General features: G+C 46.2%; 1 protein-coding gene across 2 annotated transcripts in view; it reads right to left on the reverse strand.

Annotated features, from left to right (window-relative positions):
- The window catches only part of sema6cb (semaphorin 6Cb), a 204,217-nt gene that overhangs the window by 27,246 nt on the left and 154,182 nt on the right, over positions 1-22,789 (reverse strand). For both annotated transcript variants that reach the window (XM_033640692.2, XM_078171252.1), the window contains exons 7-17: positions 22,350-22,406; positions 22,098-22,199; positions 18,132-18,222; positions 15,684-15,806; positions 15,210-15,298; positions 14,910-15,127; positions 14,104-14,235; positions 13,554-13,709; positions 11,248-11,424; positions 10,796-10,933; positions 3,807-3,884 (exon numbers count right to left, since the gene is read on the reverse strand). In XM_033640692.2, coding sequence (XP_033496583.1) covers positions 3,807-3,884; positions 10,796-10,933; positions 11,248-11,424; positions 13,554-13,709; positions 14,104-14,235; positions 14,910-15,127; positions 15,210-15,298; positions 15,684-15,806; positions 18,132-18,222; positions 22,098-22,199; positions 22,350-22,406 — 1,361 coding nt within the window. The remainder of the gene's footprint in view (positions 1-3,806; positions 3,885-10,795; positions 10,934-11,247; positions 11,425-13,553; positions 13,710-14,103; positions 14,236-14,909; positions 15,128-15,209; positions 15,299-15,683; positions 15,807-18,131; positions 18,223-22,097; positions 22,200-22,349; positions 22,407-22,789) is intronic.

Genomic DNA, 22,789 nt, shown 5'->3' on the forward strand with positions numbered 1-22,789 from the left:
TGAACAGTATTAAAGCATTAATGTCAGCTGGAGGCCTAGGAGTTTAGTTACTCCTTCATGGAGAGCAGGGTCACTGTGAATAAAAACCTTTCCAGAGCTTCAGCGACACGATCGACCTCTCTGCTGTTCATCCATCTGTTCAGTTTGTTCTCCGTCACTAAAAACCTCCTCACAAATCTGAAGCTCCACTGGCTGACAGGAACTTTACCCTGAAGCACGAATGAGCAGAGAAAAGGCGAATTCGAGTGGTTTGAGGAGTCTGAATGGACGCCGTGACTCGAGGTCACCTCTGAAATCTACTCTAACTGCTGTGAATACACCTGCTGTCCTTCATCTGCGCTCAGCTCACACAGGTTGAGTGTCTGATTTGTCAGAGACAGACAGTCAGCGGAGCCTTAAAAACAGTTTCACTGAGAATATTTCTGCTGACAGTCAGACGAGGAGATAAAGAGATGAGGAGATGCTCCTGTGGTAAATATGAAGTCCAGTCAGCTGTGTGAAGGGAACAAAGTGTGAATATTAGCATCTCTAATCAACTCTGAAATATTTAATATACCTGTTCTTTGAATGGTTCACCTCCAACCTGACCCTATAAACTGTTCCCCTGCGCCCGTTAACTCTGGAGTCCCCCAGGGTCCAGTTCTCGGCCCTCTCCTGTTCTCATCACACATGCTTCCCCTCGGCTCCATCTTAGAGAAACACCTCGGTCTGTATCTCTGTTTTTACTGATCAGTAACACCTGACACAACCTGCTCACAGGAAAACCTCTGTCACTGTCTCAACAACATTAAAAGATGCACAGCAACAAACTTCCTCCAACTAAATGAAACCAAACTGCAGTGATCATGTTCGTTCTTTCAGCTCCGTCAGCAGCCTGACTGATGCACTCCTGTCTGCTAACCTGCATAATAACATAAAAAATCCTGGTGTCTTCTTGGACGCACTGAGAAGTTTTATCAGCTCAGAATTTTGGTCAAATCAAAGCAGATTTTATCTCCTCGGGACATGGAGACATTTCATTTTTATGAACATATTTTAAACAACAGCTGAAACAACGTAGATTCAAAACTTTTCCAAAACAATCACTGAACTCCAGTTCCAGGCCTGGAAAACTGTCAAATCTCACAACTTTTTCAGGAACTAAAAGACTGTGTGAGCGCAGAGCACATTAACCTGCATAAACACCCACGAGCTACGGCCCTCGTGCCCTCCTCATTTGGCCCTGTGCCCTTGAAAAAAAATATCTGCCCTAAGGCCACAGTGGCCTTGATGCCCTGCCTGCACTGCTCCAGGTGATGTTGCGGTTTTCTCCTCTGGCTCTTTCCTGTCAACACGGCTTTGACACCTGCGTCTATTGAGGAAAAAAAACTGCGATGACATTCTGGATTCTTATTGGGCAACACCAGTCTATCACTGGCCAACCAGGAGACTTCATCAAATGCCCGGGCAGGGTTCGGTACCGAGACCCGGTATTAAATAACCCAAAGCAAGTTTAATCAAGACCGTAATAACAGTAAGCTCCGCTATTATCAACATTACTTTTTAAAGTTTCGGTTTCATGTATCATCGCTTTGCAGCGGTGGGGCCGCGGTGCAGGTGAAGGGAATATAACTTCAAGATGACTCTAGTTAACGACAACTACACTTGTTACTGTGAGTGAGTGCAATAAATCCTCTGCCAGCCAAGCCAATACTTTATTAACACATGTGATCAGCATGTAGAAAGCCAATACTTTATCAATACATGTGATCAGCATGTAGAAAGCCATATTTCAATCTGCTCTGTCCGCAGTCTCTCATTCACCGCTATGACGATTTATGATTGTGGTCGACACAAGCACATCGCGCTCGCGGTGCTAACAGCAAAAAAGACAAACTAAATGAAAGCTGTCTGTGTGTAGGCTAACACTTTATCTGAACATGTACCTGAGGCAGCGACCTGCAGACAGTGAGTGTCCTCAGTAGAGGACGGACAGAGAGCAGGATGAATGACTGATACTGATGTTTGTCTTCATGCTGAGATAACATGACTTTCTTCACTCAGTATTGTGATGTCAGGAGGAATGATGTCGGGGGTTTTTCGGACCTAATTGTATTGCGGAGTTTTGCACAGCAGCGACCGGATCTTTGCTCTCAAACCACAAATAATGTGATGGCACAACAGTCTTCTTCAGTACATTATTCTATGCTTTCTTTTGATTTTCACATTGGCTAGACTTCATCCTGTTTAATTTGTCTTCTGATTACATTGGAACCGTTGAAACAAGCTGTAGGAAGCCTCTGCAAGTAACTGGTTGCTGGCAGACACTCTGTGCTGCAATAAAATGGTTAATCAGCAGTGCCGTGCACTGTAGAGCCGATGTGCTGCTGGTTCTGCCGGCCTGAATAGAATATAATGTCTACTGTTGTGTACTGCATTTATAGACTGAGCTGAGCAGTGATGCGCGGGTCAACCCGTAACCCGCGGGACCCGCAAATGGACCTGCGGGTCGGGCAGCAGTGATCGTCTGTTAAATCGGTCTGTAAATGATATTTTGACATTATTGGCTATTACTGTCATGGCATCCGAAGGTACTGATGCGTTGAGCAGGTGACAGTCCGCGGCCGTTTTCAAAACACACTTGTGTCACGCACTCCAAAAGAAACTTGTTGAAACTTTAAATAATAATTTATTGTACAAAACGGGGGAAACAAACGTTGACAAAAACGGTTCCATAATTCATATTAAATTCAAAAGATAACGAAAAAACAGCTACAAGTGAGAGGGAATAGTGATAAAGTGGTAAAACTTGATCCACAGCCTCAGACAGATGCGCTCAAGCGTGACGTGCACACAAGCTCCGTTGGTAGGAGATACTATATTTTCACATTTTTAACAATGCAATTTAAAAGTTTTGATTTTTATTGATAACCTACATTTACCAACAACAAAAAGACTGCATTTAGCACCACAAAAAATGTGAAAAAAAAAAGAAAAGAAAAGAAAAAAGAATATCAAATACCAAATTTTACCTACCCATAGAAATGAATATTCGAATATCTGAATATCTGGGTACAGCCCTACTGACAAAACGACAGGCCAAGTGGCCTCGCCCCTAAAATGGCGAAGTTCCAGGCCTGGTGATGTCACAATGAAAAGTAACACCGACCTGATTTTAAACATTTAAAGACTTTAGTTGTTTCAGCTGAACTGAGGTTGAGTCTTATTTTAACACCGACCATCACTTCATGCTGCGTCCGCCCTCACAGGAGGCTTTGACTCCGCCCACAGGTGAATAATTCAGATGGATGCGGTGTGTGTGTGTGTGTGTGTGTGTGTGTGTGTGTGTCAGACAGGACTTGTTGCCCACGTGTCTGACTGGAGATTAGTTATTGATTATCAGGAGTCCTCGGCCCGGCGCTGGAGATATGAAAATGATTGCTTCATGTTATTGACTGAGTTCCAAATGTGTCCGCTGTGACCGCGAGTTAGAGAACTAATAACGTCTGCGCCCAAACAGCACGGCGGCTGAACTCACTTATTAGCAAGAGTGCGTCCAGAGAAGAATTAAGAGCCGTCGCCTCCTGCTGGACGCTCTGATTAGACTTCTGTCCCTCGGAGCTTCATGATTGGAGACGTCTCTTCTGAACTACTCACATCAGGCAGGAAATTACTGCTCAGCTGGTAATGAGTCTGAAGCACCCTGCACCTCAGGCCACGCCCCCAACCGCTGAGGTCAGGACATGTGTTCTTCCAGGTGACACCAGTGTGTGTGTGTGTGTGTGTGTGTGTGTGTGTGTGTGTGTGTGTGTGAGTGAGAGACTTACTTGATGCCAGGTGAGACGGTGGCACAGCTGCCCGACCTCAGCCAGATACAGTACGGGTCCCGAGAAGACAGACAGCTCCTATATGAGACAGACAGACAGACAGACAGATAGACAGACAGGTGGTCAGTTCAACTCAGTTTAAATTTGGTTTTATTTATGAAAGCCAACATCACATGACTCTTAGGCTCCGCCCCCTGCTGGGTGATGGAGGCGGCTGATCTGAGGTCACACACACACACACACACACACACACACACACACTGTACATATACAAGATGCACCAGAAGAAGAGGCACCAGCAGCTGATCTGAGGACGCCACACAGACATTAATCAGACCAACCAACAGCAGTAATGCACAAACAAACAGCTCCAAACAACAACAACAACACACGTCGTTACAAACATGTTTATTTGATATAAATACATTTATAGCCTCTCAGCTGATATGATGACATCACTGATGACATCACTGATGTCAGTGTGTCTCAGACTAAGGAGCGAACAGCTGACAGAGGTTACACTGAGTCACATGATGATGTGTTCAAGCTCTGTTCAGTTAAAATGAATATTGGTCAAAGGTACATTATAACGTTGTCATGATGTGTTCAGGGTCATGTTGTAAAATGTAGTTTTTGGTGATAAATTCAGCTGTTTGAAGGAGAAATGTGTCGATGTTTTCTCAGCACTGTGACACAGATGTTACAAAGGTGATTATGAGATTCAATATGTGGTAAAAAAGTATTTTGAAGCAGTTTTGAAGAAGTTCATATTAAAGGATAAATGTGTCTGATTATTTCTGTGCTCAATAAAGGCAGCGTGACGAAGGACCGAGTGACTTTAAAACTGATCAGTTACTATTTTAAAATGTAGATTTCATTGTTTCCCTGGAAACAACAGCAGAATAAATAACAACTAAAACCATCAGCATCAGCTGTCAATCACATCGTAACTTTAAACATCAGTTATTGGCCCTGAATGTTAAAGTGGGCGTGTCCCTGGAGACCAGGTGTGTCCAGCTGTGGTTTCAGGAAGAGACGTGAGGTCATCTGTTCTGTCTGATGTTCTCATATCTACACTTGATAAATGACATCATCAGTGTCCCTCGTCACTCTGTAAAGCTTCAGACGTCTCCGCAGCCATCATCACCATCACCATCGTCATCATGAACAGATCTGTGTGTGTGTGTGTGTGTGTGTGTGTGTATTCACCTGCAGCCACAGTGTGTGAGGGACCTCCATCAGCTGCTGAGTGTCAGAGCTCCCAGCTGTCACTGAGACGTCCTGACACACTGAGACGTCCTGGCACATGAAGCCAACAGTCGGACATCACTGAGTGTTTATCGCCCTCGACGCTACAACGTGTCCCGCACTGTTGGTCCGTTTGTCTATTTGTAGGCCTCAGCTGAGCTCAGGTGAGGAGCAGAGGAGCGTCAGTGAGTAAAGGAGGAGCTACAGTCCAGAGGGAGTGAGACCAAACCAACTTGTTCCATGAGGTCAGATTATTTTTCTCTTTAGCAGAAATGTTTCCTGATGGTTTGTGTTATTGTTCACTGGCGCACGGTAAATATGCTCTGATTGTGTTGTTCATGTGCTAACTGGCTAACTAGCATCAAGACGCTCTTCCTGTTTCCCTTTTTCAATGATGAATATAGACGACCGCCGTCTGCTGCTGTGGAGACTTATTTCCTCTCACTCAGAGTTGCAGCAGTGAGGATTTGTTGCTGCTTGTTTCTCTGACATTGGTTTGCTGTGTGTGTGTCTGTGTGTGTGAACTTTCACACAGTTTACTGACTGACAGCAGATTGTTTCAGCTGATCAACAACTCCACACACAGAGACATATATTACATAGACTTCTAAACGCTGCTGCTGTGCAACATTTATTCTGCATTAATACAAAGAAGGTTTCTGATGTCCGTCACATTCTTTTGTTTCAGTATTAATCTAATCTTGGTGTTTTCTTGCTGAGGTTCATGAACGTGGTGACACAGAGACTAACTGTTGGTATGGTTTGGGCCTCTCCTGGCCTGTCAGAGTGTTTCTTTATTAGCGTGCTGTTTCCTGCGGCTGCTGCAGAAACACACAGCTAATATTGGCAGCAGGACCTGGAGAGAAACAGACAGCGGCTGCAGACAGAGACAGAAAACAGAGAGCTGAGGTAAAAGACAGATTCCCTGGTGAGCTGTAGGAGGATATGGTGGCTGAAACCTGACCTCCTGGCCAGCGCTGATGAGGCTTACGGGGCCCCTAATCCCAGGATGAGGTGTGCTGGAGCTCCAGTCTCTAGAAAGGATTTGGGGATGTAGTCGACCCGTGAGCTTAAATAAGACTGGCCCTATCCATTTCTCCCCATTCCTTCTTTCCCTCCTCTCCGTCGTTCAGAAAAAAAAAAAAAACTGGTGCTGGCTCTGGGCCAATCAGCTGGATCCTATTTATGACTGAACGCCGCTGAGAGCTTCTCCAGGCCTTTACAACGAGGGGTTAGCATGCTATGGGCCGTATGTATTCCCCGGTGGGGCTGAGGAGAGGTCCCTCCTCCGGGTGAGAAAAGGGGGAGACAACATTCCTCACAACCCCAAAAATAGATCCCAAAGCCTCCGAGCAGCGAGTCCACCAAGTGAAGCTGGAACAACGGCTGACTAAACAAAAGACTGAAGACAAAGAGACTCTTGCTCGCAGCCTCTGCTCACAAACTGTCTGTGAATACGACATCAGCCTCCTGACGGCGGCAGCAGCTGAACGCTGAAGGTTCTGATCTGTCGTGTTTACAGCACACGGTGACCTCTGACCTCTGAGGTCAGACTGCCATCAGTCAGTGATGATATGAGAAACCAGGTTCCCCAAATCTGAGCATTTCAAGCTCTTTTTCTTCCTCACGACCTTGAACATACATCATCATCATCATCATCATCAGGTTTTAACCCTTTGACCTCTGACACAGTCTGCTGCTGCATACGTGACGTCAGTATCTTTAAACGCTTCATGTCCCTAAAATCTGTCCAACCTGAACTAAAAAATTCTGTTTGTTAATAAACCACAATAACTGATAAATGTGTTGAAATGATGTCATGAATTAAAAAAAACATTTTATTATCAAATTTGAAAAAATAAACAAACAAAATATTTATCATCACTCCAGAAGTTATTTGAACTTTGTGCATAATTTAGTTTTGAGATCATTTTTATGAGCAGAGTGAAAAGTTGTTTTTATAGTTTCATCTGCAGTAAAAATATTTCTTCAGAACACACAGAGGTGTTTTTTTACTTCTTCTTATCCCTAAAATCTGTACAGCCTGAAAGCTAAAGGGTTTTGGAGGTTAATAAACCAGAATATTTGATATTGAGTATTGAAATTAAAATATGTGCGTGTGATGACATCATCACAGACGTCTGAGCTTTCTGTTGCAAAAAGTAAAAACACTTGAACTATCACAGATTTTATTTGAGATAGATTTTAAACTGGATCATGAAGACAACAACTTCCCACAGCCGCCCGCTGCACGTCTGCTCTCACAGTCACAGTCGTGGACAGTAACTAAGTACATTTACTTAAGTACAGTTTTTAACGATCAAAAACCTAAAAAGTAATCCAGTACTTTTACTAAAGTATAATTTGATTCTGTAACTTTCAGATGTACTGAAGTAATATTTGACCAGGAGTATCTGAACTCTGACTCAAGTAATAGAGTACTTTGTCCACCACTGGTTAATGGTCCTCTGTGTCACTGTAACAGCAGAGCGTCTGTTAAAGGAGACGACCTCATGCAGCTGTGTGTCCTCGGATCCTCAGTAACAATTGGTGCTATTTAGTTTTACAGGAAAATTCTGCTGCTGTCCATCTTGAACTCCTGAGTATCAAACTATTGAAGCTGCCTCCTCTTCTTCCTCTTCCTCCTGCAGCTGTGTGAGAACACGTGACCACGTGCACTCAGACATGAAGCTCCAGCAGGAATCTGATCAGAATCAGCTTATACAAATATTCCTGCTGCCGCCAACCACAGAGCCGCACCACGTCTCACCCTGACCTGCCAACACGGCTCAGAGCTTTCTGAGGAGTCCAGGAACATCACGGCACAACCTCTACTCTCTGTTCCAGAAACCTCTAACAACACCAGGAGCGGACACATTTCTGAAATTGGTAGCTGCAGACAAACTGATCCTCCGTACTGGAGTTACCGGGCAGAGTCGGCGCTGTTTTCTTCCCGTCACACAGCCAGGAAGAAACCCTGAACTCACTCAGCACCGAGTGTGGTCTCAGTCTGCACAGAGAGGCCGTACATAATCTCTGACTTCTGTTTCTGTGAGTCTCAGAAACATTTACCTCTTACTTTTGCTTCTCTAGTTTGGTGGTCTGTCTGCAGGCCGGTCAACATGAACACATGACCATCACATGTCACAGGACGCGTGTGCTCTTTTGTTCCAGCACAAATACATGTCTCCATCATGTGATGGGTTTGTCTCCATTCAGTCTCATTCTTCAGTCTTCCTGAAACAGAGCTGAGTCGTGTGGCTCGGCACAGTCACTGATGATTATTATGATTATGATGAATCTACGAGGTGTGGGCGGAGCCATGGTGTTACAGTACGACAGGATGTTTAGAAGTCAAATAAATCTTTCTCACACACAGGTGTTGTTGTGAGGCTGTACTGTGTGTGGAGCTCCACCAGAGGTCACTCTGTCTGTACAGGTGGAACAGGAAGCTGAGCTGACAAACATGGTGACTGTGAGAGGTAGGGCTGTCAACGAATATTCTAAATTTGAATTTAAATTTGAATTTGAAAAAAAAAAAAAAAAAAAAGGACCTTCGATTGTGAAAATTGATATTCAGTTGTGGAGAAAAAAAACACACCACGGCAGCTGTCCTCTTGGCGAGTGGGCGTTGGCCTAGGCCGCTGCACTGAACGCACTGCGCCAGGGCCACACCGTCCGCAGAAGTGCTGCCAAGTGTAGCGCACCGAAATTCTCGAGCAAGCCGGAGCACTTCCGTTCACATCAGACGTGCATTTCTCCACGCTGGTCGACAAGCGGTTCTGCTCCCAGCTGTTGTCTCCGTCACCCGGCTTGACACATTTGCTCGCAGCTCGTGCAGAAAATAGACCAGACGGTGAAACGATCGCTGCAGGGCGCAAGCCGGCCACGGAGCTGCGCAGTGCGGCGCAGCCGGCGTGGATGACACAATTGGTTAACATGGGCACTGAAAGGAAACTGGCTTCGCTTCTCGGCACTTCGAGGCTATTCGCAGCGCTTCCGCGGGCGGTGTGGCCTGACGGGTCAGAGAGGGGGGGCGAGCGAGAGGTCCGTGGTCGTTTATAACGTAATGTTATAGGTAATTGTTTTATGTGTTTTAATGTGTAGGTATGTAAATGTTTTCAAAGACGTTTATGTTGAAATAAAAATACCTACGAGTAGTTATGTTTTCCTTGTATTAATACATATACAAGTATGTTTCCTTGTATTAGTTTGCCCTCTTGTGGACATAATGCAAAAAAAAAAAAAAAAAAAAAAATTCGAATGGTTCGAACCTATGAATTATTAGAAGGAATATTTGAACGTCATTTTTGAGCAATTTTGACAGCCCTAGTGCGAGGTGGGGATAACGTTACAGGACTGTAAACAGACAGCTCTCCACATCAGCGAGAAACCGCAGGACAGATTTTCACATCTTAAGGTCCAGACACACCAAACAGACTTTAGAGAGTGACAGTAACAGTGACGAAGGCCGACTGCTGCATCGCCTCACGTCGCCATGTCTCCGCCAAACAGTTGCACACAAACAAACCTCAGAGACTACAGCTCGTCCGTTCTGCTGAGAGAAAATGAGTCTCCACAGCAGCAGATGGCGGTCGTCTATATTCATCATTGAAAAAGGGAAACAGGAAGAGCGTCTTGATGCTAGTTAGCCAGTTAGCACATGAACAGCACAATCAGAGCATATTTACCGTGCGCCAGTGAACAATAACACAAACCATCAGGAAACATTTCTGCTAAAGAGACCGACGGTCGACCATCGACTTGACGTGTCCGAGTCTTAACTGGCTGAATTCAGAGTTTGTTTTGACCAAAGCAGAACTGGTGAGTGTTGAACAGTGAACTAACCACACACCTCACCAGATGAACAAAGACAGTTTGGTGAGTTTGATTTTGTATCTGACAAGTTTGAATAGTTTGTTTCAGTGCGGTGAAGAGAGAAGCTTCAGCTGTGAGTGTGAGGTCGTGTTTCTCTGTTGGTATTCATTAAAGGTCATAGGTGTAAGAACGAACCTTGAGGTCGCACACACGTGGCGTTCTCTGCACCCTCAGATTCATTGTTTTCATTATAGACGTGCAGCAGGCGCTCAAACACCAGATGACACCGTCTCAATGTACAAGCCTTTTTCAGGGTGTAACAGCTGCATCCTGAGAGTGCGCTGCATGTCATGTGACGAGGACCAACCAATCACAGCCCACAGATGAACTTCCCCTCAGTAAATATCAGTCTGTGATAAATACGGAGGAGAAGTTGATTTAGTTTTACATCTGTCCCACAGACGATATATTAGTCTCAACGCACACACAACAACGACCAGAAGAAGATCAGCTCTGCTCTCAGGATTTCAGAGAAGTGGGCTGTGATACGGTGCTGGTTATGGTTGCTTAGCAACCTCAGATGCAGCCTGCCTGTGCGCTCTTCAAAGTTGTCACAGAGTAGCGCCCAGCGGCCGACCTTGTGTTTTCCAGGCGGTTAAAGATGCAGCATGTGTACGGGCCTCACACTGTCTGTGAAGGTGAGTCAGCAGCAGAAGTTCATGACTGATGATAAACTGAGAGCTTCAGTCTGACACACACACACATCACTCTGTCTGTTCATCATGAGCTCCCTCCCAGCCTGAAGGGGGCGCTCTGCTGTTTCCTCATTCACACACACACGCACACACGTCTAATCACGTCACAGATTTATCATCTAAGCTGCTGAGCTGCTGAGGTAGAGCTCGGCTCTACAGGTGACTCACTTCTTACAGGTGCTGTAGTCGGAGCAGCGGCTCAGCGGCACACGGATCACACAGCTGGAGAATGCCACGAACAAGGCGTGATGATCCCGATCCAGCTCCAGACCCAGCACCCTCCTGTCCTCGCCCCGTACGTTACATCTAAGAACACACAGAAACACCAACTGTCACCATCAGACATCTTCCACTTTGTTCCTGTTTGAAATCAGCACAGCAGACAAGCGGCGCTGTCTGAAAATTATACAGAGCGCCGGCTGTGAATCAACTCTGAGCAGAAAGACTCTTCAAGCTGTGCAGCCACAAAACAAAAGAAGACACAGAAGAAGAAAGCATCGCCTGCGGCTGTACAGGGTGATGCAAAGTGTTACAACAGAGCAGAGAGTGGGTGGGCAGGACAGATGAGAGGAGGAGAGGACAGAGACACAAGCATGAAGGAAGCAGAGAGACGGTCTGACTTGTTGGGGTTGTAGACGTCGATATCCTCCAGGAGCTGCGTGCTGAAGGAGGCGTTGGCGCCCTCGGTGCTCGCCAGGATCTTCAGCACATGGCCGTTATCTGAGCCCAGAAACACCACGGTGTAGTTCTTATACGGCCCCGCAGACGTGTCCACGGCGATCTGGGTCAACTTGAACCTGCATCAGAGACAGGAAATAGAAACAGACGGGCTATAAACAGACACGCTGACGTACAGTGAACCAATCACAGAGCAGATCTGCTGAGGTCAAGCTGTCGTAATGAGAGGACGTGTGCTGCTGAGCATCTTCACATTGTTGTTAGCTGAGTCACAGTCCACTTCCTGTGGTAAACAAAACAACATGTGGGCGAACACTCAGCTCATTGTAGAAAACTTCAGCTTGCGATCAATCTCTTCATCTACCAGCCCACCGTCCTCTTCCTCCGTCGCCCACATCCTCTAATCCCTTCATCCGTCCATCTCTGCGTCCGCCCACAGCCTTCAGTCCTCTGGTAGTGTTTGTGAGGCGCTGCGGCTGCACGAGAAAGAAGCTCCGCCCTGCTTCATATTCATGCAGCGGCACACAGTCACACCTGGGAGCTGCCCAGTATCACCACAGCCGCCTCCTGCTGGCTCCACTGGAGCGGAGGAGGATTAAGAGCTGAGCTGAAGGGCACCTTGAGTCCACCGACTGTTGACAGAGAGCTGAGCTTTACTCATTCATTTTCTTTGCCTGTGTTTCTCCTTTCCGACCCGCCATCTCAACAAACTTCCTCTGATAAACCTGCTCTTTGACTCTACATTCTTCTGTAAAGGACAGCAGCAGCGGCGGCGGCGGCGGCTCGTGTGGCCTCACTTCTCCCTCCGTCCCTCCCAGATGGTCCCTCGGAAGCCGCTGTGTTTACCCACATGGACCTGCCTGGCAGCACGTCCCTGTGATGACTGCGTGATGTGCTCCTGGTTAGATTTCATTTATCTGGCTCCTCTCCTGGGAGACACCGCGCAGATGTGATGTTTCTGCCGCCAGATGTGAAGCGGCGAATGTTTCCCCAGCGAGGAGCTGCTGCAGCGAGGCTGGCTGTCAGCCCGGCTCTGCTTCAGGAGGCGTGGAGGAGGCTGCTGGGTACCGTCCGTCTGTCTGTCCCTCTCTCTGTCTGTCCCTCTCTCTGTCTGTCCCTCTCTGTCCACTAATCAGAAGATCAGCAGTTTGATCCCCGGCTCCTCCAGTCTGCATGCTGTAGCATCCTTGGGCATACTGAACCCCAAACTGCTCCTAATGGCTCATCATCAGTGTGTGAGTGTGTTATAAACTGAGCAGCAGGTGGCACCTTGTACGGTCGCCTCGGCCACCAGTGTGTGAGTGTGTGACTAGAAAGGAGCTAAACAAGGTCCATTCATCGTTTGTGTCACTTATCAACGATTCAACTTTCACTGATATCATCGACTCACATCAGTAGATTCCGCAGGTCAGTTCGTCCAGTGAGGAAACGCTGCGGTGACATCATGTTCCAGACCTCAGGCAATAAAGCTGCACGCTAACATCACAGCACAGAGTCGGACAGCACAAACTCTGCTGTAAAACTAATGGTGGAGTTTTTAATTGTATTTAATGAAGACTTTCCCAGAGGAGGCGTCTGAACAGGAGCTTTTCTGAGTCATGGTGCAGGAGCTGGTTTACTGGTTTCCATCAGTGACATCTGGAGGAACAGGTTGGTGATTCTTAAGCATCAGACCTGTTAAAGCTGATTCATGTCTCAGTTTTATAGCTCAGAAATAAATATAGGAAAATAAGACGAAGTAATCAATCAGTCCATCAATTGATCGGATGATCAACAGGAATTCATTTGTTCAAACTCTACAGTGATCAGAGCCTCTGCATCCACTGGACCTTTATCTGTGCTGTTTGTCTATATTGGTCATACAGCTGCAGACAGACAGACAGACAGGTCTTCATGTCTTCTTTTGGGTTTTGGACGTGAGGACACATTTGGACTCTGAGACACTGTGAGACTTTGTAAAGTTAAATAATAATTTATTAATGAAGAAAATAATTGATAAAGAAAATTAAAGTTAGTTGTAGCTTTTATATTAAAGAAATAAAGAGTGTGAGAGCTGATTAATTTCATTCTGTGTTGCTTCAGTGTTTTTACTTGATCAAGTGTTGAAGTCATTAATCACAGCTGTCACTGATTGTGTGTCTGAGCGGCGAAGGTTTGTGGGGGACGATGGGCGGGGCTGGCGTCCTCTCAGTGGACTCATTAAAGGTCTGCTGATAAAAGAGAACAGGTGAGCTGTGATGAGTCGTACCTGCTGGTGGTGCGGGTGAAGTAGGGTCTGTCATTGACCGAGGGGACGGACTCGTCCATCAGCGGGTACGACTTGATGAAGGTCAGCGTCTCATCGGGGAAGGTGGTGGATGACTTGTAGGCGGCGGCTGAGCCCTCGCCAGCGCAGCATCCCGGCCTGAACAACAGCAGCACAGAAACAAACAGTTACCGCCCCTGGTTGTATGACTCCGCCCACCAGTCATGTTATGCGAGGTCACACACACACATGACACACAACAACATCTAATGTCTTCAGTGTTGAGTCCAGGTGGACGTTTGTGCTGAAAAAAATCTCTCAAGGTGATCTTGAGATATCGTCTTCAAGAGACGGACATTTGGACAATCCGAAAACATGTTTCCTCCGACCAAGACCATCGCCAGCACAGACCCATGACCCCCCCCCCCCCCCCCCCCCCGAGCAGCTGTGAGCAGGAAGGAGACACAGGTGTGTGTTTCTGTTGGAGGCAGAACAACACCAGCAGCAGCTGCAGAGACAAGCTGACAGTTTGTTATTTAAAGGCATTTCTTACCTTGGTTTGGGGACCTGATCCTCAGGAACAGGTGTCCACGCCGTCTCACTGTTCCTCTGCTCTTTGAATTTCCCACTGAAGGCCTTCTCAATGTCGTCCATGTAGAAGGCGCACACTGCAGAGCCCGTGATGCTGTCGGAGGAAACACAGAGGAGGCCGACATTAAAACAGAGCCAGACAAGAGCGGCGTGTTCGACTCTGACACAGCCTTGTGTTTTTAATAAGGAGGACTCAGCAGGAGGAGACGGGCTGACACATGGAGGTGATCCACTTCCTGTCTTTTCTTCTTCTACATGTTTGTGACGCTCTGCTACCTCAGTTTGAGTCTGTGTGCAGGACGTCACTGTGCTGCTCCACTGACACACAGTCAATTTATACAAAGCACTTTACAAGGTTTTCTCACACACACACACACACACACACACACACACACAGTAACAGTGTCCACCTGAAACAATCTGGGCTTCAGTATTTTACCTACAGACACTGGACATGCGAGGAGGAGGAACAGAGGATCGAACCACCGACCTTCTGATCAGTTGACGACCCGCTCTGCCTCCTGAAACTAGTGACGCAGACGCTGAGCTGTGTCGCTAGTTTCCTGTCTCCAAATGTTGGTAAGCGTGGGTCACAGTTCCTCAGATCAAGTCTGTTTTTATACATCACAACTTTAGTGTGTGAAGCGGCGTGCGCCTCTTTCAGGCCTCGTTTGGTGCGTATGAGGTGTTTATAAATGAGCTCCTGTTCCTGGTTGAAACGTGGGCGGCGCCCTGCAGCCCTGACTGGGAGGAGACACTGACACCAACCTGTTGGCCTGCGTGGTGAAGACACCGAGCACGGCCGGCCGGTGGTTGATCTGCAGCACGTTCGTCAGCGACTGTAAAACATCGAAGTAGAAGAAGGAGTCGCCCGGCACGGAGCAGTTCAGCCGCGCTTTGAGGAACGACGTCCAGTAACGTTCCAGCACCCTTGGCGAGCCGCCGTTGTCATTCTTACAAACACGTGCAACTCTGGAGAAAACCACCTGAGGGGGCGGAGCGAGCGTGGATTATTACACAAGCATGAGGTCAGAAACCAGGAGGCAGACGAGTGTCTGATTTCCTCACCTTGCCCAGAGTGGTGTACTCCACCGCGATCTCACTGAAGAAGAAGTACACATAGTTCCCGTACTCGATGGCGTGGAGGAAGTGGGGCTCTGTGGGAAACAGGAAGAAGAGATGTGTGACAAACAGGATGAGCGGCCTGTGAGCAGGTCCAGGAGAGACGAATAACCAGAAGCGTGAGGAGCAGCCAACGTCCAATCAGAGCGATCATGGTGTTCAAAGAGCAGAGCTGCTCCTGGATCAGCGCTCGCTGACACAGACACTCAACTCCTGATTTCAACTGCAGGTTACAGACTCAGACTGAGTGGACTCAGACTGAGTGGACTCAGTCTGAGTCCACTCAGTCTGAGTCCTGTCTGATCTCTGCAGCCTCTGACATTATCAGAAAGTCTGTCAGGACTCACAGCAGTGTTTCTAACAGTGTTTGTGATTCTTTAAATATCCGAGCGGCCCTTCTTGAGCCTGCTGGACGCTCACCTCGCAGCCACTTGGAGTCGTACTTGACGGTCCGCAGCACGGGGCTACTTTCTCCCAGACTCCTGTAAATCACTGCGTCGCTTGCCAGGAAGTCGGTCATGGTGGCTGAGTAGAAATCTCCACCTGAGAGATAAAGACATTGTCAGGCATCACAGTTCCTCTTTCAGGCGTCTCCTCTGGTCACTTTGATCAGCCTGTGAGGACAGGTGCAGGATCACAGGTGTCACTTTCAATAACAACTCCCCGCCCCCCCCAACTTGCTCAGACATGTTCACAGAGTATCATCTTCCTTCTCCATCATCATCACAACACCTGACCGCACATCAGAGTCCATATTCGTCACAATATTTTTGTGTGCCAACATTGTACCGTCACACAGATGCCAAGTATTATCGTTTTATTACATAAATTAATTAATTAATATAACAAATACAAATTAAACTTCTTGGAGCCTATTAGAGAGATAATCTGCTGCTTATTCAGTTTCACAGAAACATGCTGCTGCTGCTGCAACATTAAAGACTGAAGTGACATGAACAGACTAAAAACTGAGAGTTTCCTTTGGAGACTAAATTTACAGCTGAGAACAGGTAATAAATCACAATATATTTTATCACAACACTCAGCGTATTGTATGTGTTTAGTATGGCAATAACACTGTATCACATATGTGACACTGAATGACTTGTGTATGGTGATGATATTGTGTCGTGGATCCTCTGGTGAGTCACACTGCCACTGTGAGGACACATATTTTAAACGAGACGTTGAATAAAGTGATTTTGATGAAATTTTACTTTATCAAAATCAGATTTGTGTTTATTTTCTTTTCTGACAAAAGTTTCGTTGCACTCGATGTGTCCAAAGATTGTCACATATTATCCAGTGATAATTTCTGTTTCTACAGTTTCTGGCTGATAAATTGTCTCATTTTGACATTTTTAAAGAAGAAGTAAAAAGAAAAGAAAAAAAAAAGAAGTCTCCAAACCACCGGCACTTTAAAAATCAGCAGTAAAACAAATACAAAATACAGCATACATTTAAATCTGCATGCTCCTCCCAACAGCCAAATTAAAAACACATACATCTCTCCCCAGTACTTCAATAATTATTTGAGAGTGAAGTTTCAGATGTTCAGTAAAAATGTGACGTTTACTATGTTTTTATTGAAGCAGCTTAAACCCGTTTGGTCTCTGAAAAACAAGCTCCCTCAGAGACTTTTAAAAAACCTTAAAGACGTCATCAGTGACTGTGACCCCTGAACACACCAGGTCACTGTGACCCCTGAACACACCAGGTCACTGTGACCCCTGAACACACCAGTGACTGTGACCCCTGAACACACCAGGTCACTGTGACCCCTGAACACACCAGTGACTGTGACCCCTGAACACATCAGTGACTGTGACCCCTGAACACACCAGTGACTGTGACCCCTGAACACACCAGGTCACTGTGACCCCTGAACACACCAGGTCACTGTGACCCCTGAACACACCAGGTCACTGTGACCCCTGAACACACCAGTGACTGTGACCCCTGAACACACCAGGTCACTGTGACCCCTGAACACATCAGTGACTGTGACCCCTGAACACATCAGTGACTGTGACCCCTGAACACACCAGGTCACTGTGACCCCTGAACACACCAGGTCACTGTGACCCCTGAACACATCAGTGACTGTGACCCCTGAACACACCAGGTCACTGTGACCCCTGAACACATCAGGTCACTGTGACCCCTGAACACACCAGGTCACTGTGACCCCTGAACACATCAGTGACTGTGACCCCCGAACACACCAGGTCACTGTGACCCCTGAACACACCAGGTCACTGTGACCCCTGAACACATCAGTGACTGTGACCCCTGAACACACCAGGTCACTGTGACCCCTGAACACATCAGGTCACTGTGACCCCTGAACACATCAGTGACTGTGACCCCTGAACACATCAGTGACTGTGACCCCTGAACACACCAGGTCACTGTGACCCCTGAACACATCAGTGACTGTGACCCCTGAACACACCAGGTCACTGTGACCCCTGAACACACCAGGTCACTTCCCTGTGACCCCTGAACATACCAGGTCACTGTGACCCCTGAACACACCAGGTCACTGTGACCCCTGAACACACCAGGTCACTGTGACCCCTGAACACATCAGGTCACTGTGACCCCTGAACACACCAGGTCACTTCCCTGTGACCCCTGAACATACCAGGTCACTGTGACCCCTGAACACACCAGGTCACTGTGACCCCTGAACACACCAGGTCACTGTGACCCCTGAACACATCAGGTCACTGTGACCCCTGAACACACCAGGTCACTTCCCTGTGACCCTAATGACCCAGAGGAGCAGCTGTGGGAGTCGAACCTGTGACATGTCAGTGACAGGACAGTGTGTACGGCCGCTGGCTCCGTCTGCTCCTGACTCACCTGCGAAGAGGCCGACGTTGGACTGGCGAGACTCGAAGGGACATCGAGCCTGTCCCACCACCTCCTCCCCCTCCTGCTCCAGAGTGGACATCTAGTGGACAGAGGACACAGAGACAGACAAGGGTCTTCATGAGGACACGGACTCAGCTGTGAGATCACCAACAGAAACACGACACCAGGAAAGCCTCACTGTTTACAGCTGTAAACTCACGACATCACCGCCACCGCTGCAGAATCAATCAGCTGACTACAGAGAGGTGTGTCTCTGAGAGGAAACACATGCATCATAAAGATACAGAGTTTTATGTGATGTAATGTGTGATGGGATATATTATGGGATGCATACTATGAGATGTATATTATGGGATGTATGTGGGTCAGTGTGTGAGGTGGTGATGATGTCACCAGCAGTTTATCTGTCAGCTGCTTCACTCTCACACACAGTTTGCAAGAGATGACGCTGTGTGTCCTCAGACTGAGAGCAGAGTGTTACACCTGACAGCAGGAGGAGGGAAGGAAGGAAACGAGGTAAGGGGGTAGGAAACACACATAAAAAATTCAAGTACACACACACACACACACACACACTCAAAACAAAACACACTGATGAGGCACAGACAGAAATCATAAACACTCAGTCACCTCTGAATTTAAAATATGAAACAGACCAGAGGCCTCGATCACATGATCCAACTGACTCACTGATGGAACATATATATATATATATATATATATATATATACACACATATACATATATATACGTATATATATACAGTACAGGCCAAAAGTTTGGACACACCTTCTCATTCAATGCGTTTTCTTTATTTTCATGACTATTTACATTGTAGATTCTCACTGAAGGCATCAAAACTATGAATGAACACATGTGGAGTTATGTACTTAACAAAAAAAGGTGAAATAACTGAAAACATGTTTTATATTCTAGTTTCTTCAAAATAGCCACCCTTTGCTCTGATTACTGCTTTGCACACTCTTGGCATTCTCTCCATGAGCTTCAAGAGGTAGTCACCTGAAATGGTTTTCCAACAGTCTTGAAGGAGTTCCCAGAGGTGTTTAGCACTTGTTGGCCCCTTTGCCTTCACTCTGCGGTCCAGCTCACCCCAAACCATCTGGATTGGGTTCAGGTCCGGTGACTGTGGAGGCCAGGTCATCTGCCGCAGCACTCCATCACTCTCCTTCTTGGTCAAATAGCCCTTACACAGCCTGGAGGTGTGTTTGGGGTCATTGTCCTGTTGAAAAATAAATGATCGTCCAACTAAACGCAAACCGGATGGGATGGCATGTCGCTGCAGGATGCTGTGGTAGCCATGCTGGTTCAGTGTGCCTTCAATTTTGAATAAATCCCCAACAGTGTCACCAGCAAAACACCCCCACACCATCACACCTCCTCCTCCATGCTTCACAGTGGGAACCAGGCATGTGGAATCCATCCGTTCACCTTTTCTGCGTCTCACAAAGACACGGCGGTTGGAACCAAAGATCTCAAATTTGGACTCATCAGACCAAAGCACAGATTTCCACTGGTCTAATGTCCATTCCTTGTGTTTCTTGGCCCAAACAAATCTCTTCTGCTTGTTGCCTCTCCTTAGCAGTGGTTTCCTAGCAGCTATTTGACCATGAAGGCCTGATTGGCGCAGTCTCCTCTTAACAGTTGTTCTAGAGATGGGTCTGCTGCTAGAACTCTGTGTGGCATTCATCTGGTCTCTGATCTGAGCTGCTGTTAACTTGCCATTTCTGAGGCTGGTGACTCAGATGAACTTATCCTCAGAAGCAGAGGTGACTCTTGGTCTTCCTTTCCTGGGTCGGTCCTCATGTGTGCCAGTTTGGTTGTAGCGCTTGATGGTTTTTGCGACTCCACTTGGGGACACATTTAAAGTTTTTGCAATTTTCCGGACTGACTGACCTTCATTTCTTAAAGTAATGATGGCCACTGGTTTTTCTTTAGTTAGCTGATTGGTTCTTGCCATAATATGAATTTTAACAGTTGTCCAATAGGGCTGTCGGCTGTGTATTAACCTGACTTCTGCACAACACAACTGATGGTCCCAACCCCATTGATAAAGCAAGAAATTCCACTAATTAACCCTGATAAGGCACACCTGTGAAGTGGAAACCATTTCAGGTGACTACCTCTTGAAGCTCATGGAGAGAATGCCAAGAGTGTGCAAAGCAGTAATCAGAGCAAAGGGTGGCTATTTTGAAGAAACTAGAATATAAAACATGTTTTCAGTTATTTCACCTTTTTTTGTTAAGTACATAACTCCACATGTGTTCATTCATAGTTTTGATGCCTTCAGTGAGAATCTACAATGTAAATAGTCATGAAAATAAAGAAAACGCATTGAATGAGAAGGTGTGTCCAAACTTTTGGCCTGTACTGTATATACATACATACATACATATACATATATATATATATATACATGTACTGTATTTATACATATCATCCACCTTTTATAATCCACTCAGTGTTAAAGTGACCCCAGTGAAGGGAGGAGAGAGTCAGGCTGATGACTTCACTGAGATTATTGTGTTTAACTGAGAAGTAAAGCTGCTTGTTGTCGGCACAGCGTCAGCACTAACAACAGATCAGAAACAACAACATTAATATTTTCTGACAGCAGATATCAAACAGAATCCAGTGACTGAGTCGTATGAAGCATCTGTGAGCGTCTCAGCAGCAGAGAGGAGATAATGTTAGTTTCTCCTCCTCTGTGTCTGCAGCTGTCTGTACCAAAGAGTAGCATGACAGTCAAGAGCGCTCACTCTGCAGCAAAATCTGGGACCAAAACGTGTCCAGAGGAACACTGTGCAGCACACTGAGTAGGAGAAACACAACTGACTGCTGGACTTAAAGCGATGTGAGTGGATTGAGGTCTGACTGATGATGTGAGGGGCAGCTCCACATGTTCCAGTGTCAGAACAGGTGCTGCTGCTGATACGAGGAGAAATATATCTGCTTTATGTTTTTATCACCATATTTTATCTGAGGTCATGTTTAGGGTTCATTTACCAAAACAAATATCTCTGCTTTTATTGACTGTCCTCAATCATGTGTTTTGTGTGTGTCAACAGGACGTACCCAGCACACTGCTGTTGGTTGTTTTAATAAGATATCTTAATGTTTTTAAATGTCCATAAATTATAAACTCAAAGAAATATTATCTAATATAATATTTCTTTCTAATATAATATATCATCAAACTGGTGCTTTATTCAATTTAGGAATGTCTCTTACTTGTTTCTGCATATTAACTTTTTATATTCTGTTTCATTTGTCTTTATATTTATGGTGCATACATTAATTTCAACAGTGAAGTTTACTGTCGGGCTGCAGTGATCTTTTTGTTATTGTCATCACAATAGTAATCTGTGTGATAGAGACGCAGTGACAGGCTGAGATATGGACAGAGAGTGTAACTTATTGTTTTATCTTTGTGTTTGTAAAACAAAACAAATATCAAGTTATTTAATTCAATCATATACCTAAATTTAATTTAAGTATTTCTGACATTCTTTTGTTTAACAAATAATTTCATTTTTTAAATCAAAGAATAATTTGTAGTATTTTATCAGCTGACTGAGAGAAACTTTAATGTGTGTGTATTAAACAGTGTCGGTGCAGATTTCCCTCTCGTGGTGCAGCGCTGCTCCTCATCATCATATTATCTTCATCACAATATCCCTCCTCAGTTCAGTGTGTTTCTGCTGACAGACGTGAAACACTGACTCTCACTGATGTATGAAACATGTTCTCTCTCAGTGTCCTGTGGTTGTGTGTGGTTATGACATCATCACTCTGAGGTGCTAATGTGACACCAGTTTGTCATTTCCATTAGCAGCTTCAATAACAGCAGCAGCCCACACGTCTCCCAACAGCTGGATGGGATCTCTTATCTGTAATTGAGGCCAGGAGGCGGCATGCGGCGGCGCGGCGGCTTACCTTGTAGTTACGGCAGGTGGGGTTGAAGGCGTTGGTGCCGCAGGCAAACAGCGTCTCGTCGTTCCGAGGCACCAACACTTTGATGTAGTTGTAACATTCGTCCTGTCAGGTGGAAACAGACTGATGTTACTGTGATGACACAATCAAAGAGACACACACACGCACACAGCTCCAGCCTGATGCTGATTGGCTCCCTGCACACTGCTGCTTATTACAGTCGGCAGAGAGGAGGAGGAAGAGGAGGGTACTCACACTGTTCTTCCCTCGCACTGTGCACTTCTCCACATCCTTCGTCTTCCAAGTCAGTTTCTGAAAAAGGAAGAGAGAGCCAACTGTCAGCTCAGACACAAGCTGCTTCGCTCCATCCCATCATTCAAGAGCCATTACCAGACAGCTGTGATGAAGATCTCATTAACTTCAAGAAACTGAGGCCCAAACAAACAAACAAACAAACAAACAAACAGAGAAATATGGGGATGTCTGCACACTGTGTTTCCTCACTGATAACAAACACACACACATTCAAAGGACGTCTGCGTGGCTTCACTCTCTGTGTGACCAGCTCTCACTTAGCCTCAATTAACCTCCAGACCACACACACACACACACACACACACACACACACACACGACTCACATTTTATCTTTGATTTTACTGGTGCTGCTGTTTCGGTGACCTTTATTATTCTTGTG

This window comes from Epinephelus lanceolatus, chromosome 10, assembly GCF_041903045.1.
Source record: "Epinephelus lanceolatus isolate andai-2023 chromosome 10, ASM4190304v1, whole genome shotgun sequence".
Taxonomy (NCBI): domain Eukaryota; kingdom Metazoa; phylum Chordata; class Actinopteri; order Perciformes; family Serranidae; genus Epinephelus; species Epinephelus lanceolatus.